Here is a 22,425-nt window from a genome sequence, read left to right as displayed (position 1 = left end):
TTTGACTGCGACCATGCTGGAGCACTGCCTTTAGTCGAGCAAATCGACCCCAGGACTTATTCTTTGTAAGCCTAGTACTTATTCTATCAGTCTCATTTGCCGAACCGCTAAGTTACGGGGACGTAAACACACCAGCATCGGTTGTCAAGCGATGTTGGGGGGACAAACACAGATGCACAAACACACACACACACATATATATACGACAGGCTTCTTTCAGTTTCCGTCTACCAAATCCACTCACAAGGCTTTGGTCGGCCCAAGGCTATAGCAGAAAACACTTGCCCAAGGTGCCACGCAGTGGAACTGAACCCAGAGCGATGTGGTTGGTAAGCAAGCTACTTACCACACAGCCACTCCTACGCCTAATATCTTGTCACAACTCTGTCAAAGTAATGTAGAAAACATGTTTTTTAAATGGTTTATGCAATGTTTTTCAGGTGTCCTATTCTTTGGGGATGTACTTTTTCCAGTTAGAAGAATATTCTGAAGCATATGAAATGTTCAAGATCACAGAAGAATCTTTTGTACCAGTGAGTATGTCCTTTAATTCTTTTACTTGTTTCAATCATTGGACTGTGGCCATGCTGGGGCACTGCCACAAAAGATTTCAACCAATTCTATCACCCTGCAATTCTTTGGCATGCATTCTGTTCCATGATGCCATGTAAAAGCACCTGTGTGGTGCCACATAAAAGCACCTAGCACACTCTGTAAAGTGGTTGGCATGTTAGGAAGGACATCAAGCAGTAGAAACCATGCCAAATCAGAATGGAGTCTGGTGCAGCTCCTCAGGCCGTCCAACCCATGCCAGCATGGACAATAGTTGCTAGACAATGATGATGATGATTATGTCTGATTTATTATCAATATGTATATTTATTTATGTATATATATATGTTGTGTTATCAATATGTATGTATATCTATTGTACTTTCTGTGTGTGTGTGTGGAGGCGCATGGCTTAGTGGTTATGGTGTTGGACTCGTGACTGTAAGATTGCGGTTTCAATTCCTGGGATGGGTGATGTATTGTGTTCTTGAGTAAAACATTTCATTCCATGTTGCTCCAGTTCATTCAGCTGGCAAAAATGATATTTCTGCAACAGACTGGCATCTCACCCAAAGAGAAACAGGAGACCATCTGTATGAGTCTATATGACTTGGGAAGGACTTTTACCCTTTTATATATGTGTGTGTGTGTATATATATATATATATATCATCATCATCATAATCATCATTTAATGGCTGCTTTCCATGCTGGCATGGGTTGGATGGTTTGACAGGAGCTGGCTAGGAAGAAGGCTGCACCATGCTTTGCTGTCTGTTTTCGTATGGTGTTTACAGTTGGATGCTCTTCCTAACACCAACCACCCAGCAGGGTGGACAGAGTAATTTTGTGTGGCACCAGCACAGGTGAGGTCAGTTTTGGCATGGTTTTTTTTACAGCTGAATGCTCTTCCAAATGCCAACCACTTTACAGTGTGGGCTGGATGCATTTTATGTGGCACCAGCACTAGCAGGGTCACCAATTAACTTGCAAGACAATGACCCTTTGAGAGGGTATGTGACGTTGGAGGTGATCTTGTGTCAGCTGATGAAAGATTAAGTGTGATAGAGAAGGAGTGCACAATATATATATATATACATATATATATATATATATATATATATATATATATATATATATATATGGTAAGATAGGGGTTATGGGTGTAACCCACTATGAGATAGCATTTATCCAATATACTGTTGGTAAAGTACCCAGATTCTTAATACATAAATGTTTTTAATTGCAATGCAATTAATTCATTTATTGTATTAAACGGGTGAAGGTAAAGAAATATTTTACCGTAAATTTATAATACAAATAAGAAAATGGAGAAACAAATTCATCTCGTTCATCAACTTTTGGATATTATAATGTTGGATTATTTATTCATTTAACAATAATCCAACATTATAATATCTGAAAGTTGATGAAGAAACTAAATATGTTTCTCCATTTTCTTATTTGTATATATATATAACTGAGAATGTCTGTCTATGTGTCTGTATGTGTGTATCACTAAAACTCGAGAACTACCCAACTGAATTCATTCAAACTTTACACTAGAGTGCTGTAGTAATATACGAGTATGTCATAACGTGTATCTGTTGGTTCATATTTGTAATTCCATCTGTGGATGTCCAATTGTCTGTTGCAGCGAGGTTACTACTGCCGAGTGAACGATGAACATCTGAGAGGCTATCTGGTCGCCTGCCGCAATATGTTGTCCGTCTCGTTGCCTTCTTCATACACCCTGTCTCATTTTGAAAGAGCAGAAGAATCAAAAACCAAAAACTATGAGGTAAGAAACATGCACACACACACACACTCTTATATATATTTGTTGAATGATACAAGTATCAATTTCCAATGATATTGAGGTCTACCTCTTTTGTTGTCATATGTAATTTGTCTCTGTATATATGTGTGGTGTGTGTGTATAATTTATATATATGTGTGTGTATATATATATATATATACATACACACGCATGCATCTGAGGAGAATGGTAATATGTAATTAAATTAATTTAATTGTAATTAATTTAATCTCTTCCATGTTTTCTTACATGTAGGTGTTACCATTTGAAACGATCGTATGCATGGATAAAAATTTTTAAAAACTTTTAACACCTTCTCTTCTCCATCTTTAATTGTTTGTTGAGTTTATATAGGACTGAGTTCTATAAATGCTCATAATACACCTTATATATATATATATATATATATATATATATATATTGGTAAAAACGGTAAGATAACAAAAAAAAGAAAGAGACCTCAATATTATGTAAATAGAGGAAATTTATCACCTCGGCATCTGAAACTCAGAGTTTTATCTTGGCTATTGAATAATTGTCACATATTATTTTACAGATATATATATATACACACACACACATATATATACATATATATATATGTTTATGATCCTCATTCTTTTCTGTAGAAGATCTTAGGCTCGAAACATCAAAGAAATTTCTATTTTTCCTGAGTGTCAAACTGTTGTTTCCTCACCTATGCCTGTCTTTGTTTTTCGTACAATATTGAACCTTATACACACACACACATATTTGTTGAATGATACAAGTATCAATTTCCAATGATACTGAGGTCTACCTCTTTTGTTGTCATACGTAATTTGTCTCTGTATATATGTGTGTGTGTAAGACCCGGCAAGACTAGTGAGGCCATAACCCTTGGCCTCTACCTGGTATATAGCCAGTCGACTTATACATACCTTTCCTTCTTGGGACACAAAACTCCACTTGTGAAGACCTGTTGAGGCAAGTGAAAATCAAAAAATCAAAATCAGATATCAGAAAGCAGAACCAAAATCGAAGTCGATCAACATCAATGGAAATTGCGGCTGTGATACCAGTGCCGGTGACAAGTAAGCGAACCATCCGATTGTGGCCGTTGCCAGCGCCGCCCCGACTGGCCTCCGTGCCGGTGGCACGTAAAAGCACCATCCGTTCGTGTCCGTTGCCAGCCTCGCCTGGCCCCCGTGCCGGTGGCACATAAAAGCACCATCCGTTCGTGGCCGTTGCCAGCCTCACCTGGCCCCCGTGCCGATGGCACGTAAAAAGCACCATCCGTTCGTGGCCGTTGCCAGCGCCGCCCCGACTGGCCTCCGTGCCGGTGGCACGTAAAAGCACCATCCATTCGTGTCCGTTGCCAGCCTCGCCTGGCCCCCGTGCCGGTGGCACATAAAAGCACCATCCGTTCATGGCCGTTGCCAGCCTCGCCTGGCCCCCGTGCCGGTGGCACATAAAAGCACCATCCGTTCGTGGCCGTTGCCAGCCTCACCTGGCCCCCGTGCCGATGGCACGTAAAAAGCACCATCCGTTCGTGGCCGTTGCCAGCGCCGCCCCGACTGGCCTCCGTGCCGGTGGCACGTAAAAGCACCATCCGTTCGTGTCCGTTGCCAGCCTCGCCTGGCCCCCGTGCCGGTGGCACATAAAAGCACCATCCGTTCATGGCCGTTGCCAGCCTCACCTGGCCCCCGTGCCGATGGCACGTAAAAAGCACCATCCGTTCGTGGCCGTTGCCAGCGCCGCCCCGACTGGCCTCCGTGCCGGTGGCACGTAAAAGCACCATCCGTTCGTGGCCGTTGCCAACCTTGCCTGGCCCCCGTGCCGGTGGCACGTAAAAAGCACCATCCGTTTGTGGCCGTTTGCCAGCACCGTCTGGCACCTGTGCGGGTGGCACGTAAAAAGCACCCACTACACTCGCGGAGTGATTGGCGTTAGGAAGGGCATCCAGCTGTAGAAACACTGCCAGATCAGACTGCAGCCTGGAGCAGCCCCTGGCTTCCCAGACCCCGGTCGAACCGTCCAACCCGTGCTAGCGCGGAAAACAGACGTTAAACGATGATGATGATATATATATATATATATGTTAATGCTCCTCATTCCTTTCCGTAGAAGAGCTTAGGCTCGAAACATCAAAGACACTTCCATTTTTCCTGAGCATCAAACTAATACATGTTGTCTGTTGTTCCCTCACCTTTCCCTGAGGTGGAGAGCTGGCAGAAACATTAGCACGCCAGGCGAAATGCTTAGCGGGTATTTCATCTATCTCTACGTTCTGAGTTCAAATTCCACCAAGATCGACTTTGCTTTTCATCCTTTCGGAGTCAATAAATTAAGTACCAGTTACGCACTGGGTTTGATGTAATCAACTTAATCCGTTTCTCTGTCCTTGTTTTCCCCCTCTGTGTGTAGCCCCTCGTGGGCAGTATCCCTGTTTTTGTATTTTGTACAATATCAAACCTTATACACACACACACACACACACACACATGTATATAATATTTCTCTTATTTAACAGGGTTTAATTGATATTCTCATGGAGGACAATATTAAAAAAGAACTTTCTAAAGAATACCGTCACCAATTATTTGAAGAAATCAGTCGGAAACCAGTGAGGTATGTTCTCATATATAAAGAATGTCTTTTGTCATATATAATGCTTATGTCTTTTATTGTTTGGCAAAATTGGTAGACCTTTGAACAAAATACCTTGTGGTATTATGTCGTTTTATGTTCTGAATTTGATTCCTACCAAGGTCAGCTTCACCTATTTCCTTTCCAGGGTCAACAGAATAAATACCAGGCTATGGGTTTCGGGTCAATGCAATCATATAATCAATTATACCTTTGACTGTACTGCTCCAGAATGACCCAAACCTGGAAAAGAATATTCTCATTTATTCTTAGTCTTTAGTCTATCTCATATTCAAATGAATATGGTACTTAAGTCAGATGCCCCAGAATTTTGTATGGTATTTATCCATATAAATCCATGGGGTGGAAGATATTCTTGTTGCTTACTTTGATTATATGCCTGTAACATTGTGTCAGAGGTCATGGATGGAAAGGTGGTGATATCAGCATATTTGGATGAGATGTGAAGTGAAGGACAGAAAGTCCGAAGTCTGGACGCCATGATAGAGCGTTAGCTCCTACACGCATTTTTTTTCTCTCCTTGTTTCTTTTCTGTGTATCCTTCTGTCGAAGAGCGTAGGCTCGAAACGTAAAAGACTTTTTCTATTTCTATTCCTGAGCGCCATACTAATACATTTGTTTGTTTGTACTCCACCTGCCTTCGTCTTTTATCTATTTTCGTAAACCTTCCCGTTATATATATATATATATATATATATATATATATATACAAGTAAGGGTATATGGGTTAGAGGTTAGGGTGTTGCACTTATGGTCACGAGATCATGGTTTCAATTCCCATACCAAGTGTTGCTCTGTGATCACTTTTGCCATCAGACGTGTCATACTGTACATCTGTATGGGCAATGCCATTTTGTCCAGCACAAGCATTTGATCACTATAAACAAATCATCTTTGTGAGTCGCTCAGCAAGAAGTCTGCCGAACCCTCACCTGTAATCTCCAAGGGGCAGTCCACAATTTATTTATATGTATTTATACATCTGTTTATCTACTTATTATTATTATTTATCTATCTGTCTATGTCAGTGATATCAGCATGCTGAGTTTCCAAGTGAATGCCTGTAACATCGTGTCAGAGGTCATGGATGGAAAGGTGGTGATATCAGCATTTATGGATGAGATGCGAAGTGAAGGACAGAAAGGGGCGGAGTTCCTTCTATCTGTAAGTTTACGAGCATTAATTTGCTTATCTTCTGCTTCAATTATTATTATTATTATTATTGTTGTTGTTGTTCTTAATGTTATTGTAATGGTAGCAAGCTGGTTGAATTATTAGCATGCTGAGCAAAATACTCTAGTGGCATTTTTTTCTAGCTTTTCATTTTGAGTTCAAATTCTGCCAAGGTTGACTTTGCTTTTGGGGTCAATAAAATATGTACCAGTCAAGCATTGGGGTCGACTTCCCCCCAAAATTTCACTCCTTGTGCTATATTTAGAAACAAATTCCGCTGCGGTCGACTTTGCTTTTCATCCTGTTGGGGTCAATAAAATATGTACCAGTCAAGCATTGGGGTCGACTTTCCCCCAAAATTTCACTCCTTGTGCTATATTTAGAAACAAATTCCGCTGCGGTCGACTTTGCTTTTCATCCTGTTGGGGTCAATAAAATATGTACCAGTCAAGCATTGGGGTCGACTTTCCCCCAAATTTCACTCCTTGTGCTATATTTAGAAACAAATTCCGCTGCGGTTGACTTTGCTTTTCATCCTTTTGGGGTCAATAAAATATGTACCAGTCAAGCATTGGGGTCGACTTTCCCCCAAATTTCACTCCTTGTGCTATATTTAGAAACAAATTCCGCTGCGGTTGACTTTGCTTTTCATCCTTTTGGGGTCAATAAAATATGTACCAGTCAAGCATTGGGGTCGACTTTCCCCCAAATTTCACTCCTTGTGCTATATTTAGAAACAAATTCCGCTGCGGTTGACTTTGCTTTTCATCCTTTTGGGGTCAATAAAATATGTACCAGTCAAGCATTGGGGTCGACTTTCCCCCAAATTTCACTCCTTGTGCTATATTTAGAAACAAATTCCGCTGCGGTTGACTTTGCTTTTCATCCTTTTGGGGTCAATAAAATATGTACCAGTCAAGCATTGGGGTCGACTTTCCCCCAAATTTCACTCCTTGTGCTATATTTAGAAACAAATCCGCTGCGGTTGACTTTGCTTTTCATCCTTTTGGGGTCAATAAAATATGTACCAGTCAAGCATTGGGGTCGACTTTCCCCCAAAATTTCACTCCTTGTGCTATATTTAGAAACAAATTCCGCTGCGGTTGACTTTGCTTTTCATCCTTTTGGGGTCAATAAAATATGTACCAGTCAAGCATTGGGGTCGACTTTCCCCCAAATTTCACTCCTTGTGCTATATTTAGAAACAAATTCCGCTGCGGTCGACTTCGCTTTTCATCCTTTTGGGGTCAATAAAATATGTACCAGTCAAGCATTGGGGTCGACTTTCCCCCAAAATTTCACTCCTTGTGCTATATTTAGAAACAAATTCCGCTGCGGTCGACTTCGCTTTTCATCCTTTTGGGGTCAATAAAATATGTACCAGTCAAGCATTGGGGTCGACTTTCCCCCAAATTTCACTCCTTGTGCTATATTTAGAAACAAATTCCGCTGCGGTCGACTTCGCTTTTCATCCTTTTAGGGTTGATGAAATAAGTACCAGTTGCATACTGGGGTTGATGTAATCGACTATCCCCTTCCCCACAAATTTCAGGTCTTTTGCCTATAGTAGAAAGAATTATTATTATTATTAAGGTGAAGGCTGTGAGCTGGCAGAATCATTAGCATGTTGGACAAAATGCTTGGCGGCATTTCATCCATCTTTATATTCTGAGTTCAAACTCTGCTGAGGTCAGCTTGTAATGTTGTAATGTCTCCAACAATTCGGTGCAACACCAGTGCAGAATCATCTCCCTTCGACAAGTCATCCTAACGAGACGTCTGCGTTGGCTGGGTCATGTCCTCAGTCATCAGCCAGGAGAATTCATCTACGAAGCAATTGCCGCAGCTCCCCTCCAAGGTTGGCGAAAGCGATGTGGTGGACAACGGATGACTGTCAAGGCTGATCTGGAACCCAATCTAGGCCCCCATATCTACGGCGTTCGCCGCTGGTATAAGGAGTGGTTGGAGATCACGTGGTCGTTAGCCTCAAATTGCCAGGTCTGGTCGGCGTTTGTGAGAGATGCAGCATTGAGGATAAATGAAGCCAGCTCAACCCACCCCGGTGAATGCTGTCAAGTCAGGTCAGCTTGGCCTTTCATCCTTCAGGGTCAATAAAATAAGTACCACTTGAGCACTGGGGTCAATGTAATCAACTAATCCCCTCTCCCAAAATTGCTGGCATTGTGTCAAAATTCGAAGTCACTATTATTATTAAGGTGGCAAGCTAGCAGAATCATTGTCCATCAGACAAAATGCTTAGCACTATTTATGTGTGTGTGTGTGTCTATAGATTTTTATTTTTGTGTGTAAGTGTGGATATTTATATAAAATATGTTTGTTTATTTCAGGTGTTATCGCATGCTATCAAAGCCTCAAATGATACCCAAAGAGAATACCTGAAAGGGTTTACAGGGTGAGTTGTACTATTAATTCCTTCTAATGTTACCTGTCCAACATGTAACAGCACATTACATATGTCTTTGATGTCATCATCATCTAGGCGCAGGAGTGGCTGTGTGGTAAGTAGCTTGCTTACCAACCACATGGTTCTGGGTTCAGTCCCACTGCGTGGCATCTTGGGCAAGTGTCTTCTGCTATAGCCCCGAGCCGACCAATGCCTTGTGAGTGGATTTGGTAGACGGAAACTGAAAGAAGCCTGTCGTATATATGTATATATATATATATATATATATACAAGTAAGGGTATATGGGTTAGAGGTTAGGGTGTTGCACTTATGGTCACGAGATCATGGTTTCAATTCCCATACCAAGTGTTGCTCTGTGATCACTTTTGCCATCAGACGTGTCATACTGTACATCTGTATGGGCAATGCCAATTTGATGGTGGGCATGAGCTAATGTCCAACACAAGCATTTGATCACTATAAACAAATCATCTTAGTGAGTTGCTCAGCAAGAAGTCTGCCGAACCCTCACCTGTTATCTCCAAGGGGTAGTCCACAATTTATTTATATGTATTTATACATCTGTATTTATACATCCTACTTATTATTATTATTTATCTCTCTGTCTCTGTCAGTGATATCAGCATGCTGAGTTTCCAAGTGAATGCCTGTAACATCGTGTCAGAGGTCATGGATGGAAAGGTGGTGATATCAGCATTTATGGATGAGATGCGAAGTGAAGGACAGAAAGGGGCAGAGTTCCTTCTATCTGTAAGTTTACGAGCATTAATTTGCTTATCTTCTGCTTCAATTATTATTATTATTATTATTGTTGTTGTTGTTCTTAATGTTATTGTTATGGTAGCAAGCTGGTTGAATTATTAGCATGCTGAGCAAAATGCTCAAGTGGCATTTTTTTCTAGCTTTTCATTTTGAGTTCAAATTCCGCTGCGGTTGACTTTGCTTTTCATCCTGTTGGGGTCAATAAAATATGTACCAGTCAAGCATTGGGGTCGACTTTCCCCCAATTTCACTCCTTGTGCTATATTTAGAAACAAATTCCGCTGCGGTTGACTTTGCTTTTCATCCTTTTGGGGTCAATAAAATATGTACCAGTCAAGCATTGGGGTCGACTTTCCCCCAAATTTCACTCCTTGTGCTATATTTAGAAACAAATTCCGCTGCGGTTGACTTTGCTTTTCATCCTTTTGGGGTCAATAAAATATGTACCAGTCAAGCATTGGGGTCGACTTTCCCCCAAATTTCACTCCTTGTGCTATATTTAGAAAAAATTCCGCTGCGGTTGACTTTGCTTTTCATCCTTTTGGGGTCAATAAAATATGTACCAGTCAAGCATTGGGGTCGACTTTCCCCCAAATTTCACTCTTGTGCTATATTAGAAACAAATTCCGCTGCGGTTGACTTTGCTTTTCATCTTTTGGGGTCAATAAAATATGTACCAGTCAAGCATTGGGGTCGACTTTCCCCCAAATTTCACTCCTTGTGCTATATTTAGAAACAAATTCCGCTGCGGTTGACTTTGCTTTTCATCCTTTTGGGGTCAATAAAATATGTACCAGTCAAGCATTGGGGTCGACTTTCCCCCAAATTTCACTCCTTGTGCTATATTTAGAAACAAATTCCGCTGCGGTTGACTTTGCTTTTCATCCTTTTGGGGTCAATAAAATATGTACCAGTCAAGCATTGGGGTCGACTTTCCCCCAAATTTCACTCCTTGTGCTATATTTAGAAACAATTCCGCTGCGGTTGACTTTGCTTTTCATCCTTTTGGGGTCAATAAAATATGTACCAGTCAAGCATTGGGGTCGACTTTCCCCCAAATTTCACTCCTTGTGCTATATTAGAAACAAATTCCGCTGCGGTTGACTTTGCTTTTCATCCTTTTGGGGTCAATAAAATATGTACCAGTCAAGCATTGGGGTCGACTTTCCCCCAAATTTCACTCCTTGTGCTATATTTAGAAACAAATTCCGCTGCGGTTGACTTTGCTTTTCATCCTTTTGGGGTCAATAAAATATGTACCAGTCAAGCATTGGGGTCGACTTTCCCCCAAATTTCACTCCTTGTGCTATATTTAGAAACAAATTCCGCTGCGGTTGACTTTGCTTTTCATCCTTTTGGGGTCAATAAAATATGTACCAGTCAAGCATTGGGGTCGACTTTCCCCCAAAATTTCACTCCTTGTGCTATATTTAGAAACAAATTCCGCTGCGGTCGACTTCGCTTTTCATCCTTTTAGGGTTGACGAAATAAAGTACCAGTTGCATACTGGGGTTGATGTAATCGACTATCCCCTTCCCCACAAATTTCAGGTCTTTTGCCTATAGTAGAAAGAATTATTATTATTATTAAGGTGAAGGCTGTGAGCTGGCAGAATCATTAGCATGTTGGACAAAATGCTTGGCGGCATTTCATCCATCTTTATATTCTGAGTTCAAACTCTGCTGAGGTCAGCTTGTAATGTTGTAATGTCTCCAACAATTCGGTGCAACACCAGTGCAGAATCATCTCCCTCCGACAAGTCATCCTAACGAGACGTCTGCGTTGGCTGGGTCATGTCCTCAGTCATCAGCCAGGAGAATTCATCTACGAAGCAATTGCCGCAGCTCCCCTCCAAGGTTGGCGAAAGTGATGTGGTGGACAACGGATGACTGTCAAGGCTGATCTGGAACCCAACCTAGGCCCCCATATCTACTGCGTTCGCCGCTGGAATAAGGAGTGGTTGGAGATCACGCGGTCGTTAGCCTCAAATCGCCAGGCCTGGTCGGCGTTTGTGAGAGATGCAGCATTGAGGATAAATGAAGCCAGCTCAACCCACCCCGGGTGAATGCTGTCAAGTCAGGTCAGCTTGGCCTTTCATCCTTTCAGGGTCAATAAAATAAGTACCACTTGAGCACTGGGGTCAATGTAATCAACTAATCCCCTCTCCCAAAATTGCTGGCATTGTGTCAAAATTCGAAGTCACTATTATTATTAAGGTGGCAAGCTAGCAGAATCATTTGTCCATCAGACAAAATGCTTAGCACTATTTATGTGTGTGTGTGTGTCTATAGATTTTTATTTTTGTGTGTAAGTGTGGATATTTATATAAAATATGTTTGTTTATTTCAGGTGTTATCGCATGCTATCAAAGCCTCAAATGATACCCAAAGAGAATACCTGAAAGGGTTTACAGGGTGAGTTGTACCATTAATTCCTTCTAATGTTACCTGTCCAACATGTAACAGCACATTACATATGTCTTTGATGTCATCATCATCTAGGCGCAGGAGTGGCTGTGTGGTAAGTAGCTTGCTTACCAACCACATGGTTCTGGGTTCAGTCCCACTGCGTGGCATCTTGGGCAAGTGTCTTCTGCTATAGCCCCGAGCCGACCAATGCCTTGTGAGTGGATTTGGTAGACGGAAACTGAAAGAAGCCTGTCGTATATATGTATATATATATATATATACATGTATGTGTGTGTGTGTTTGTGTTTGGCCCCCCACCATTGCTTGACAACCGATGGTGGTGTGTTTACGTCCCCGTGACTTAGCGGTTCAGCAAAAGAGACCGATAGAATAAGTACTGGGCTTACAAAGAATAAGTCCTGGGGTCGACTTACTCGACTAAAAAGGCGGTGCTCCAGCATGGCTGCAGTCAAATGACTGAAACAAGTAAAAGAGTAATCTCTCTTTCCTGTACACTGCATTCACTACTCCACATACCTCCATCCTCTGTTGTTGTCTTCTGTTCCTCATTTCTCACTTACACCTCTTTCTTCTCTCTCTCTTCCCCAGGTACCTTGCTCAGCTCTTGCCACGAGAAACGAAGTTTGTCGCTCTGCTCACAAAAAGTGATGTTTATTCCTACCTGACCGAAAATGAACGTGTTGAAATGTTAAACTTTGAAGACAGGGAAGATGTCTTCTGCGAGGAAATCTCCTGTGATTATGGCACGATGTCTTACCCAGGTATGTTTTCTGCTGAAAACTCTCACAGCAGAATAGCTGCCAGTCATTTACCATTTAATATTAGTGATATTAAAAGCGGTAAGCTAGCAGAATCGTTAGCATGCTGGGCAAAATACTTAGCAGTATTTCGTCTGCCGCTACGTTCTGAGTTCAAATTCTGCCGAGGTCGACTTTGCCTTTCATCCTTTTAGCGGTCGATTAAATTAGTACCAGTTACGCACTGGGGTCTATATAATCGACTTAATCCGTTTGTCTGTCCTTGTTTGTCCTCTCTGTGTTTAGCCCCTTGTGGGTAGTAAAGAAATAGATATTTTGTCCTTCTTTAGGTTCTGAGTTCAAATGCCTCTCAAATCAACTTTACTTTCCATCCTTTCAGTACCAGTTGAGCACTGGGAGTGGAGTGAGTGTCAATCTAATCAACTTACCTTCTCCTCCTCCAAAATTGCTGGCCTTGTGCCAAAATCCAAAACCAAAATTATTGATATTAGGAATCAGTGATATCACCTTGTTAGTTTGGTTCTAGCAGTTTGTACTGTTAGCTTGACTTCAAACATTATCATGTTGTGGCTTGCCTTTGGGATTATCTACTTAAAAATCAACATTATAGGCATAGGAGTGGCTGTGTGGTAAGTAGCTTGTTCGTGCCGGTGGCACATAAAAAGCACCATCCGTTCGTGGCCGTTTGCCAGCTCTGTCTGGCACCTGTGTGGGTGGCACGTAAAAAGCACCCACTACACTCACGGAGTGGTTGGCGTTAGGAAGGCATCCAGCCGTAGAAACACTGCCAGATTTGACTGGGCCTGATGAAGCCTTCTGGCTTCACAGACCCCAGTTGAACCGTCCAACCCATGCTAGCATGGAAAACGGACGCTAAACGATGATGATGATGATGATGATGATGGTTCTGGGTTCAGTCCCACTGTGTGGCACCTAGGGCAAGCATCTTCTACTATAGCCTCAGGCTGTCCAAAGCCTTGTGAGTGGATTTGGTAGACGGAAACTGAAAGAAGCCTGTCATATGTATGTATATATATGTGTTGTAGCCATAAATCATACCACCACTCTACTCATCACACTGATCACAGAGCCTCAATGTGGTTATTCAGTTTGCTGGAAATAGCAGCCAAATCCTTTTCAATTCATAACCAAAGAGGATGGGCATGTTAGACAGTGTAGTCCTGGGTTGACTAAAAGCTAGGATGTTCATGGCTGGAAAGCCTTTGATCATAAGTCTGTTTAATCAAAGGTAACATGAAACAACATAATTCACATACCTTCTCTGGGTTGTGTTAATCTTTATATATAAAAGTGAAGTTGTGTGAGTGTCTGTCCCCTTCGATTTAGATTCCTAACTACTCCGACATTTTGCGGTGCAGTTTAACCAAATTCGGGTATCTTATAGTCGTGATTCATATCGAGCCCGTCTGGGTATTAGCGCGCGTCTACGATGAGTCTACGATTTTAAAAATTAATTTAACATCATTTTTTATTCCATTTTAATGCATATTTTTTCGTGTGTCGATGGCGGCGGAGTTGGCGTCCATGGTCACACCTGCACCTGTTTGCTTCTCCCCCTTCTTCCCTCCCTCGTGAAGCTGTGGGGAAGGGAGTGTAAGGAAATCAACGTCGTAAAGCGTTGTCAAGGAGACCAGCGTTCTTTTAGAACAACGACTTCATGGCTTGAAGACACCAAAACAGAAATGGCTAAGAAAGTTCGAATTGGCATCTATAAGGGAAGTAACTCTCTAAAAATGCTTATATAGTTATTTCCCTTACAAACCCGAGCAACGCCGGGTGATACTGCTAGTTTCTTATAAAATCTCTTTCTATGTATCTTTCCTTTCTTCAATCTTTTTTCTTTGTTTTTTTTTTTTAATACTCTATCTTAGATTCTGTGTCTGCGGTCAGTGAAGCGGAACGACAAATCTTGTATGAGTGCAATCCACAGAAGGTCGAAGATTTGATCATTAAGCTGACGCAGAAGTGGGGTCGACATCCGAACCAAATAATGGCCCTCACTGATGTAAGTAATTCTTCCCAACTCTTTGTTGTTGTTGGCAACAGTTACTAGGAAGTCATTGTTATGTAGTTACCTGAGCCTACTGTACAGCCTGTATATCAACCAAATCTTATACGGCCTTCATATCTGCCAAATCTTATACAGTCTCTCGTCATCATCATCATCTAATGGCAGTTTTCCATGCTGGCATGGATTGGGCGGTTTGACAAGGAACTGACAAACTGAAGGGCTGCGTCAGGCTCCAATATCATCATTGACATGGTTTTTATGACTGGAGCATGATCATTGCCAGAGCAGCCAACTAGCCTCCGTGCCAGTGGCACGTAAAAGGCACCATTCAAATGTGATCGTTACCAGCATCGCCTTACTGGCATCTGTGCCAGTGGCATGTGTAGAAAGATTCGGGCGAAGTAATTGCCAGTACTGCCTGACTGGCATGTAAAAGCACCCACTACACTCTCTAGGAAGGGCATCCAGCTGTAGAAACTCTGCCAGATCAAGATTGAAGCCTGGTGCAGCCATCTGGTTCGCCAGCCCTCAGTCGAAATCGTCCAACCCTTGCTAGCATGGAAAGCGGACGTTAAACGATGATGATGATGATGATGCCCTTCCTAAAACTAACCACTTTACAAAATGTACTGGGTGCTTTTTACATGTTACTGACGCTAGTGAGGCTGGCATAAAAACACAGAGGAAATCTTATCCATGTTCCATATCATCAATCGAATCTTATACAGTGCACATCAACCAAATTCCATTTAGTTGAATCATCATCATCATCATCATCATCATCCTTTAATGTCCGCTTTCCATGCTAGCATGGGTTGGACGATTTGACTGAGATCTGGCAAACCAGATTCCAATCTGATCTGGCAGAGTTTCTACAGCTGGATGCCCTTCCTAACGCCAACCACCCCATGAGTGTAGTGGGGGCTTTTTACATGCTACCAGCACGAGGGCCAGTTGGGTGGTACTGGCAATGGCCACGCTCAAATGCTGCTTTTTATGTGCCACCTACACAGGAGCCAGTCCAGCGGCACTGGCAACGACCTCGCTCGAATGTTTTTTTTTTTTCACGTGCCGCCAGCACAAGTGCTAGTAAGGCGACGCAGGTAACGATCACGCTCGAATGGTGTGTTTAACGTGCCATCGGTACGAAGGCCAGCTTGTTGCTCTGGCAACGATCTCACTCGTATGGTACTCTTAGCGCTCCACTAGCAACGGATGCCGAATGTTAAATTTGTTTTTTCTTTTCTTATGTATTTGTTTTCTTTGTTTCAACAGTGGCAGGTCCCTAAACCACTGCGCCAAATGCTGGAGAGTATGCCATCTAGTATGCAGCAAACGTACGCTTATATATTGGTGGGCAAGTCACGCCATTGCCTAAAGCTGAAGGTAGGTCACATAGAATTTTAACGCTCATCATCATCATCATCATCATCATCATCACTGTTTCCTTACTGTTTCCTCTTTCATTCATCTTGCTGCTCACAGTCACGAAGAAGTAATTAAAAGAAAAGAGTCTGCTTTGTTTTTGTTTTTGTTTTCCTTTTCCATCTTTGTCCCAGATAATCTTAATCTGCTTAAAAGACTTGATGGTCATGGTTGAAATGTCTTAACAAACATTATTGTGCTATTTTCTTCTTCAAACTGCTATAGCAGAAGCCACTTGCCCAAGGTGTAAATTTATAGACTCTTTCAACCCATTTCCATTTTTTTAATGTTTGTTTCTAATTTTTTTTCTTCTGTGATTACCCATTTGTATTTTCTCTCTCTCTCAGGCCTACAACATGGCACGGGACCTGTTAACATCTGCCATGATGGCAATAAAGGACTACAACTTTGCCCTCACCAAGCACCATCAGTACCAGATGCTGCTGGTTGACCTGTATCAGGCCGACAGCAGCGTATGCAGCAATGACAAACTGCATGAATTGGCCAACAAGGCCAAGTCTTGTTTGAACACTGTCAGATCTGGACAAGGTTTGTAACTAATGTTCTTCTCTTGTTGCTGTTGTTGATATTATTATTATTATTATTACTATTATTATTATTTTTATTATCATTATTATTATCATCATCATTGGGTTCAGTCCCTGTGCCGGTGGCACGTAAAAAGCACCCATTACACTTACAGAGTGGGTGGTGTTAGGAAGGGCATCCAGCCGTAGAAACATTGCCAGATCAGACTGGGCCTGGTCCAGCCTCCATGGCTTACCAGACCCCAGTTGAACCGTCCAACCCATGCTAGCATGGAAAGCGGATGCTAAACGATGATGATGATGATCATTATTGTTGTTGTCATCGCTGTCGCTGCCAGGTCACAGCTGGTTGTTTCCTTAGATAACAAGGAACTTTTGAACAATCCTTGTTCTTAATAGAACAGATTTCTTTATAAATACCATTCTCATAGTGACTCTAACCTCATTAACCCTTTAGTGTTCAGATTACTCTATTACATGTAATACTTTTTTCACTCAAATCGTTTTGAATTAATCATGCATTATCTTATAGCTTTGAGGTTTCAATGATGTGATTGTTTATTTTTAGAATGTCAATGTAGGTTAGGTGTGAGAAGTTAGATATGGCTAATTCAAATATAAAACAAGTAGACTATCTGGACCAGATGTGGCCAGTTTAAACACTAAAGTGTTAAGTCTGATGGGAACAGTGCACATAATAATAAATCCTTTCTACTAAAGGAACGAAGCCTGAAGTTTGGCAGGAGGTATGTCAAATTAGGGCTGAGCTGATTATAGAGGTGTGTTGAGCTAGGGGTTTAACAACAACCAACTCCAGTTCCATATTTTCTTTTTAGACACCCCTCCGACACCGGAAGTTGTGGAACAAGCTGCTGTGTTCTTGCTGAATGTCAAAGACTGGGAATATCTCAGTAATATGGAAGGTTCCAGTAATGGTTTTATTGAGGTAAGAAGGAACACAAACTATTTTTTCCACATTATATCACATATTGGTCAGGGTGTATGTATGTGTGAGTGTGTATACATATACCATTTGTTGCTTGACTTTATTTTTAACTGTGTATGTGTGTAGTTTTTTCAAAATTACATCCTGTTTCTGAGTGTATGTGTGAGTATTTTGTCATTGCTGTCATCATTTTACTTCCCACTTTTTCATGCTTGCCTGGATCAAACAGAATTTTTTGACTCAGATTTTCGAAGCTGGATGCCCTTCCCGTTGCCAACCTTCACCTGTTTCCGAGTAAAGGAATATTTCCTCATGGTCAGACATGTTTTTGTGGAAGATTGGATATGAGCAACACTGCTTGCATGACGGAGATGCTCTTTTACAAGTATTGAGCAATGTCAAGACAAGGAGACAAACAGACAAACACACATGCACTCAATGGGCTTCTTTCAGTTTCCATCTACCAAATATACTCACAAGCCATAGAAAAAGCTTGCTCAAGATGGCATGCCATAGGATTGAACTTGAAGCCATGTGGTTCAGAAACAAACTCCTTAACTGCATGACCACATCCACACACACACACACACGTACGCACCTGTGTTTTACTATATAATGGTCACCAATTGCCTACCCTGAGTAATTGCTGACGGCACATGCCAGGTTTATTGTAGCACAAATTTACTTTTTAGCTTTTGAGATACCATGTGTAGCATTGAAAATTTTTTATCAGTAGCATCTCTTAAAGTTCTCGTATTTCGGTAATTACAACCAATCAATGATGTGTATTCAGCTGAATAAAATTACTGCCGTTGTTTGTCAGCAAGAATTTCTGGCGGTGTATATTTCATTTGTTACTGTTATTTATGACAACCCTAACCCTAAAACCATAATCCTAACACCCTAACCCTAACACTCTAACCCTTAAACCCTAACCCTAAAACCCTAACCCTAAAACCTTAACCCTAACCCTAAAACCCTAAAACCCTAACACTCTAACCCTTAAACCCTAACCCTAAAACCCTAACCCTAAAACCCTAACCCTAAAACCTTAACCCTAACCCTAAAACCCTAACCCTAACACTCTAACCCTAACACTCTAACCCTAACACTCTAACCCTAACACTCTAACCCTAACACTTTAACCCTAACACTCTAACCCTTAAACCCTAACCCCCTAATCCTAACACCCTAACCATAACACTCTAACCCTTAAACCCTAACCTTAAAACCAGTACAAATGCATGAATGATGTCATAAATAACAGTGACAAATGAAAAATACACCGCCGATAGTTGTTGTTGACAAACAACGGCAGTAATTTTTATTCAGCTGAATACATGTCATTGATTGGTTGAAATTACCGAAATACGAGAACTTTAAGGTAAATAAAGTTGAAACATGCTCTGGTCTTCACATTTTTTATATATGTATTATTTCAAACATATCTCTGTAGGTCAGTCTTCTTTTGGCAAGGGCTTGTAAAGAAATCAATGGAACCAAGACTGCTCGTAAACCAGCTCGGGATTTCTGGGAAGCAGGTTTGTTGCTTTGACTTCAGTTATTTTGTCTTTTGATGCCATATATTATTTCTAGCATAATGTGATTTCAGCATAAATTCCATGAATTATGTTTTTAGCTCTCCTTCATATCTTTTTATCATTATCATTATTATTATTATTATGGAAATTGTAGCTGAGATACCAGTGCCGGTGGCACGTAAGAGAACCATCCGAACGTGGCCATTGCCAGCCCCGCCCTGACTGGCCTCCATGCCGGTGGCACGTAAAAAGTACCATCCGATTGTGGCCATTGCCAGCCTCGTCTGGCACCTGTGCAGGTGGCATGTAAAAAGTACCCACTACACTCATGGAGTGGTTGGCGTTAGGAAGGGCATCCAGCTGTAGAAACATTGCCAGATCAGACTGGGCCTGGTGCAGCCTTCTGGCTTCCCAGACCCCTGTTGAACCGTCCAACCCATGCTAGCATGGAAAACGGACGTTAAACGATGATGATGATTATTATTATTATTATTATTATTATTATTATTATTATTATTAAGGCAGCGAGCTGGCAGAATTGTTAGTACACTAGGCAAAATGCTTAGCAACATTCCGTTTGTCTATATGTTCTGAGTTCAAATTCCACCAAGGTTGACTTTGCCTTTCATCTTTTCAGAGTTGATAAAATAAGTACCAGTTGAATACTGGGGTCGATGTAATCGACTCATCCCCTCCCCCAAAATTGCTGCCCTTGTGGCAAAATCTGAAACCACCACCATCACCATCATCATCATCATCATCATCATTATTATTATTAAGGTGGCAAGCTAGTGGAACCGTTAGTATACCGGAAAAAATGCCTAATGACATTTCTTCTGTCTTTACTTTCTGAGTACAAATCATCTTCTTCTTCTGCCAAGGTCAACTTTACCTTTTGTCCTTTTGGGGTCAGTGAGCTGGCGGAATCGTTAGCGCACCGGACAAAATGCTTTGCAGTATTTCGCCTGTCGCTACATTCTGAGTTCGAATTCCGCTGAAGTCGACTTTACCTTTCATCCTCTTGGGGTCAAGAAAATAAGTACCAGTTGTGCACTGAGGTTGACGTAATCGATGAGACCCCTCCCCTCCCCCAAAATTTCAGGCCTTGTGCCTTTAGAAGAAAGGATTATTATTATTATTGTCTCCATTGAAAGTGTTTTATTGTTGGCCTAGTGTGATTTGTCTTCCATGTTATGTCTGATACCATAACCAAGAGTTTTTTTTATTCATTTATTTATTGACTTTTGTTTTTTTGTTTTTTTTCTTCATAATGGTCTCCAGTGGGGAATATCTTTTCTGACAATCTTTCTCAGAAAAGGTCGATTACAGGTCGTGAAACAATGATACATCGGAACAATTCTTTGGCAGTGATGTCAAAAGAAAGTTTCTGTCAGTTTATCAAGAAAATCAAGGTAGGTACAATCTGTTGAGCACTTTTTCTTTCTTCTGTCCTTTTCTTTTTGTTTCCTTGTTCATTATCATCATCTTCATCCTCCTCATCATCATCTTCATCACCATCATCATCCTCATCATCATCATATTAATTTTCCTTTGTGGTAGCACACCTGTTTCTGTCTTCATTCTTGATCTCTCATTCTTATCTTCATTCGTGATCTCATTCTTCATTCTGTCTTCATTCTTGATCTCCTTTCTTTCTTCATTCTTGATCTCTTTCTCTCTCTCTCTCTCTCTCTTCGGGTATCCTTGTACTTCTTCTACAGCAAGACACCTGTTTCTGTCTCTCTGTCTCACTATAACCTTTCATCATCCAACACAAGATCACCTCCTTCAGTGCCCCCCTCCACTCTTGAAAGATTTTTTTTATTTGTCTTGCAAGTACTTGGTGACCCTGTTAGTGCAGATGCAACACTGTCATGTAGTTGGTGTTCAGAAGGACATCCAGCTGTAAAAACCTTACCAAAACTGACCTCGCCTGTGCTTGCGCCATGTAAAAAGTCCACTCTGCTGGGTGGTTGGTGTGAGGAAGGGCATCCAGTTTTAAAAATCCTGCCAAAACAGTCACAGAAGTCTGGTGCAGGCTTCTGTCTGGCCTGCTCTTGTAAAACTGTCCCACCCATACTAGCATGGAAGGCAGATGTTAAACGATGATGATGAGGATGATGTTGAATAGGTCTTCCTTACTACACCTTATTGTTTTAAGTTTGTGCTCTATCTTTGTGAAAATTGATATTCATTACACCCTGTCTTAGTTTTTGTAGAAACACCCTTTGTTGATGGTGATGTAACGTGGAACCAACAACAGGGAATCTCCTATGTAGCCATTTAGCCTGCTAGAAACTGCAGCCAAATCTCATTTAAATCACAATACGTTATGTAATCCTCAACGCAATTATGTCTCTGCCAAAGACTGGGATGTCTTTGATCATTATATCAGCTTGATCAGAGCTGATCAGGGACTAAATAACTGCTATATTTATTTCTACTACAGTTCAACTCCACACCAAGTATTAAATACAGAATTAATCGGCGATCTTACGGTACAAGTACCATAAATGCCACGTGTGTTTGTTTACATTTGAAGAAGATGATCGTCACTCTCCGTAAAGTTTTTTTTTATATATGTGGGGTTAGGGTTAGGGGTCGGAGAAAAGGGTGTCCTTTTTCTTCAGAAATGTAAACAAACCCACGTGGGTTTATAATTGGCAGTTATGGTACTTGTACCGTAAGATTGCCAATTCATCATCACTATCATCATCATCATCATCATCATCATCATCATCATAATTTTGTCTACCTGTCATGGTTGTATGGCACTGAACATGTCCCATGGTGTTTCACCACTCGTCATATCCATTTGTCATCTCGTACACAGAGCAATGCAGAAAATTTGCCATCTTTGTTGTTTGCGTGATGTTAGATAGTAAAGTTAGATAGCACTCTACCATTTTAATGCATGAACAGGATGTCTGTCTGTTAGTTCTATGTATTATTTATTATTTTACAAAATTTCCCTTAAATTCATTAAAAGATGATCTCTAAAAGCTAAACCTAATGTTCATCAACTAATTTTCTTTTGCAGGAACCAACCATACTTAGTTTCTTAATTTCTTGTTTGACCAAACTGTACAATATTTTGAAGGTTAGTAATCAAATTTTCTCAGGCTTTTTTAGTTCAATAAGTCTTCTTGTAAATCGCTTCTCTCCATAAAATTGTATAAATAGAAAAAGAAAACAAAATCAAAAAAACAAACTAAAACTAAGCAATTAGAGTAGCATCACTCCTATAATAAATGCCGGTGTGTATTTATTTAGGCTGTGTCTTGCAAAGGGAAGTAACTACAGTCTTATTACATTATCTCTTGTGGTTGCTATAAAAAAAAAATAATTGTCCTTTTCTAAATCTCA

The 22,425-nt window shown here is 41.1% G+C and overlaps 1 protein-coding gene across 5 annotated transcripts in view; it reads left to right on the top strand.

Annotated features, from left to right (window-relative positions):
• LOC115221273 (integrator complex subunit 8) overlaps positions 1–22,425 on the top strand; it is a 54,274-nt gene that overhangs the window by 7,601 nt on the left and 24,248 nt on the right. For 4 of the 5 annotated variants that reach the window (XR_005002950.1, XM_036511035.1, XM_036511036.1 and 1 more), the window contains exons 8-20: positions 441–533; positions 2,209–2,352; positions 4,883–4,980; positions 6,048–6,183; positions 11,730–11,794; positions 12,398–12,570; positions 14,460–14,593; positions 15,875–15,985; positions 16,372–16,573; positions 17,409–17,518; positions 18,975–19,059; positions 20,341–20,471; positions 22,100–22,159. Coding sequence is in view for 4 of the 5 variants with exons in the window: in XM_036511035.1 (XP_036366928.1) it covers positions 441–533; positions 2,209–2,352; positions 4,883–4,980; positions 6,048–6,183; positions 11,730–11,794; positions 12,398–12,570; positions 14,460–14,593; positions 15,875–15,985; positions 16,372–16,573; positions 17,409–17,518; positions 18,975–19,059; positions 20,341–20,471; positions 22,100–22,159 (1,542 nt within the window). In the remaining variant the exon portion in view is untranslated. Of the gene's footprint in view, positions 1–440; positions 534–2,208; positions 2,353–4,882; positions 4,981–6,047; positions 6,184–8,540; positions 8,606–11,729; positions 11,795–12,397; positions 12,571–14,459; positions 14,594–15,874; positions 15,986–16,371; positions 16,574–17,408; positions 17,519–18,974; positions 19,060–20,340; positions 20,472–22,099; positions 22,160–22,425 lie in introns of all 5 variants that reach the window. The other variant, XM_036511034.1, reaches the window with a different exon arrangement.

The sequence above is a fragment of the Octopus sinensis genome, linkage group LG18 (genome assembly GCF_006345805.1).
Source record: "Octopus sinensis linkage group LG18, ASM634580v1, whole genome shotgun sequence".
Classification (NCBI taxonomy): Eukaryota; Metazoa; Mollusca; class Cephalopoda; order Octopoda; family Octopodidae; genus Octopus; species Octopus sinensis.
Note: the sequence above shows the minus strand (reverse complement) of the source record. Positions and strands in the feature narration are given on the sequence as shown.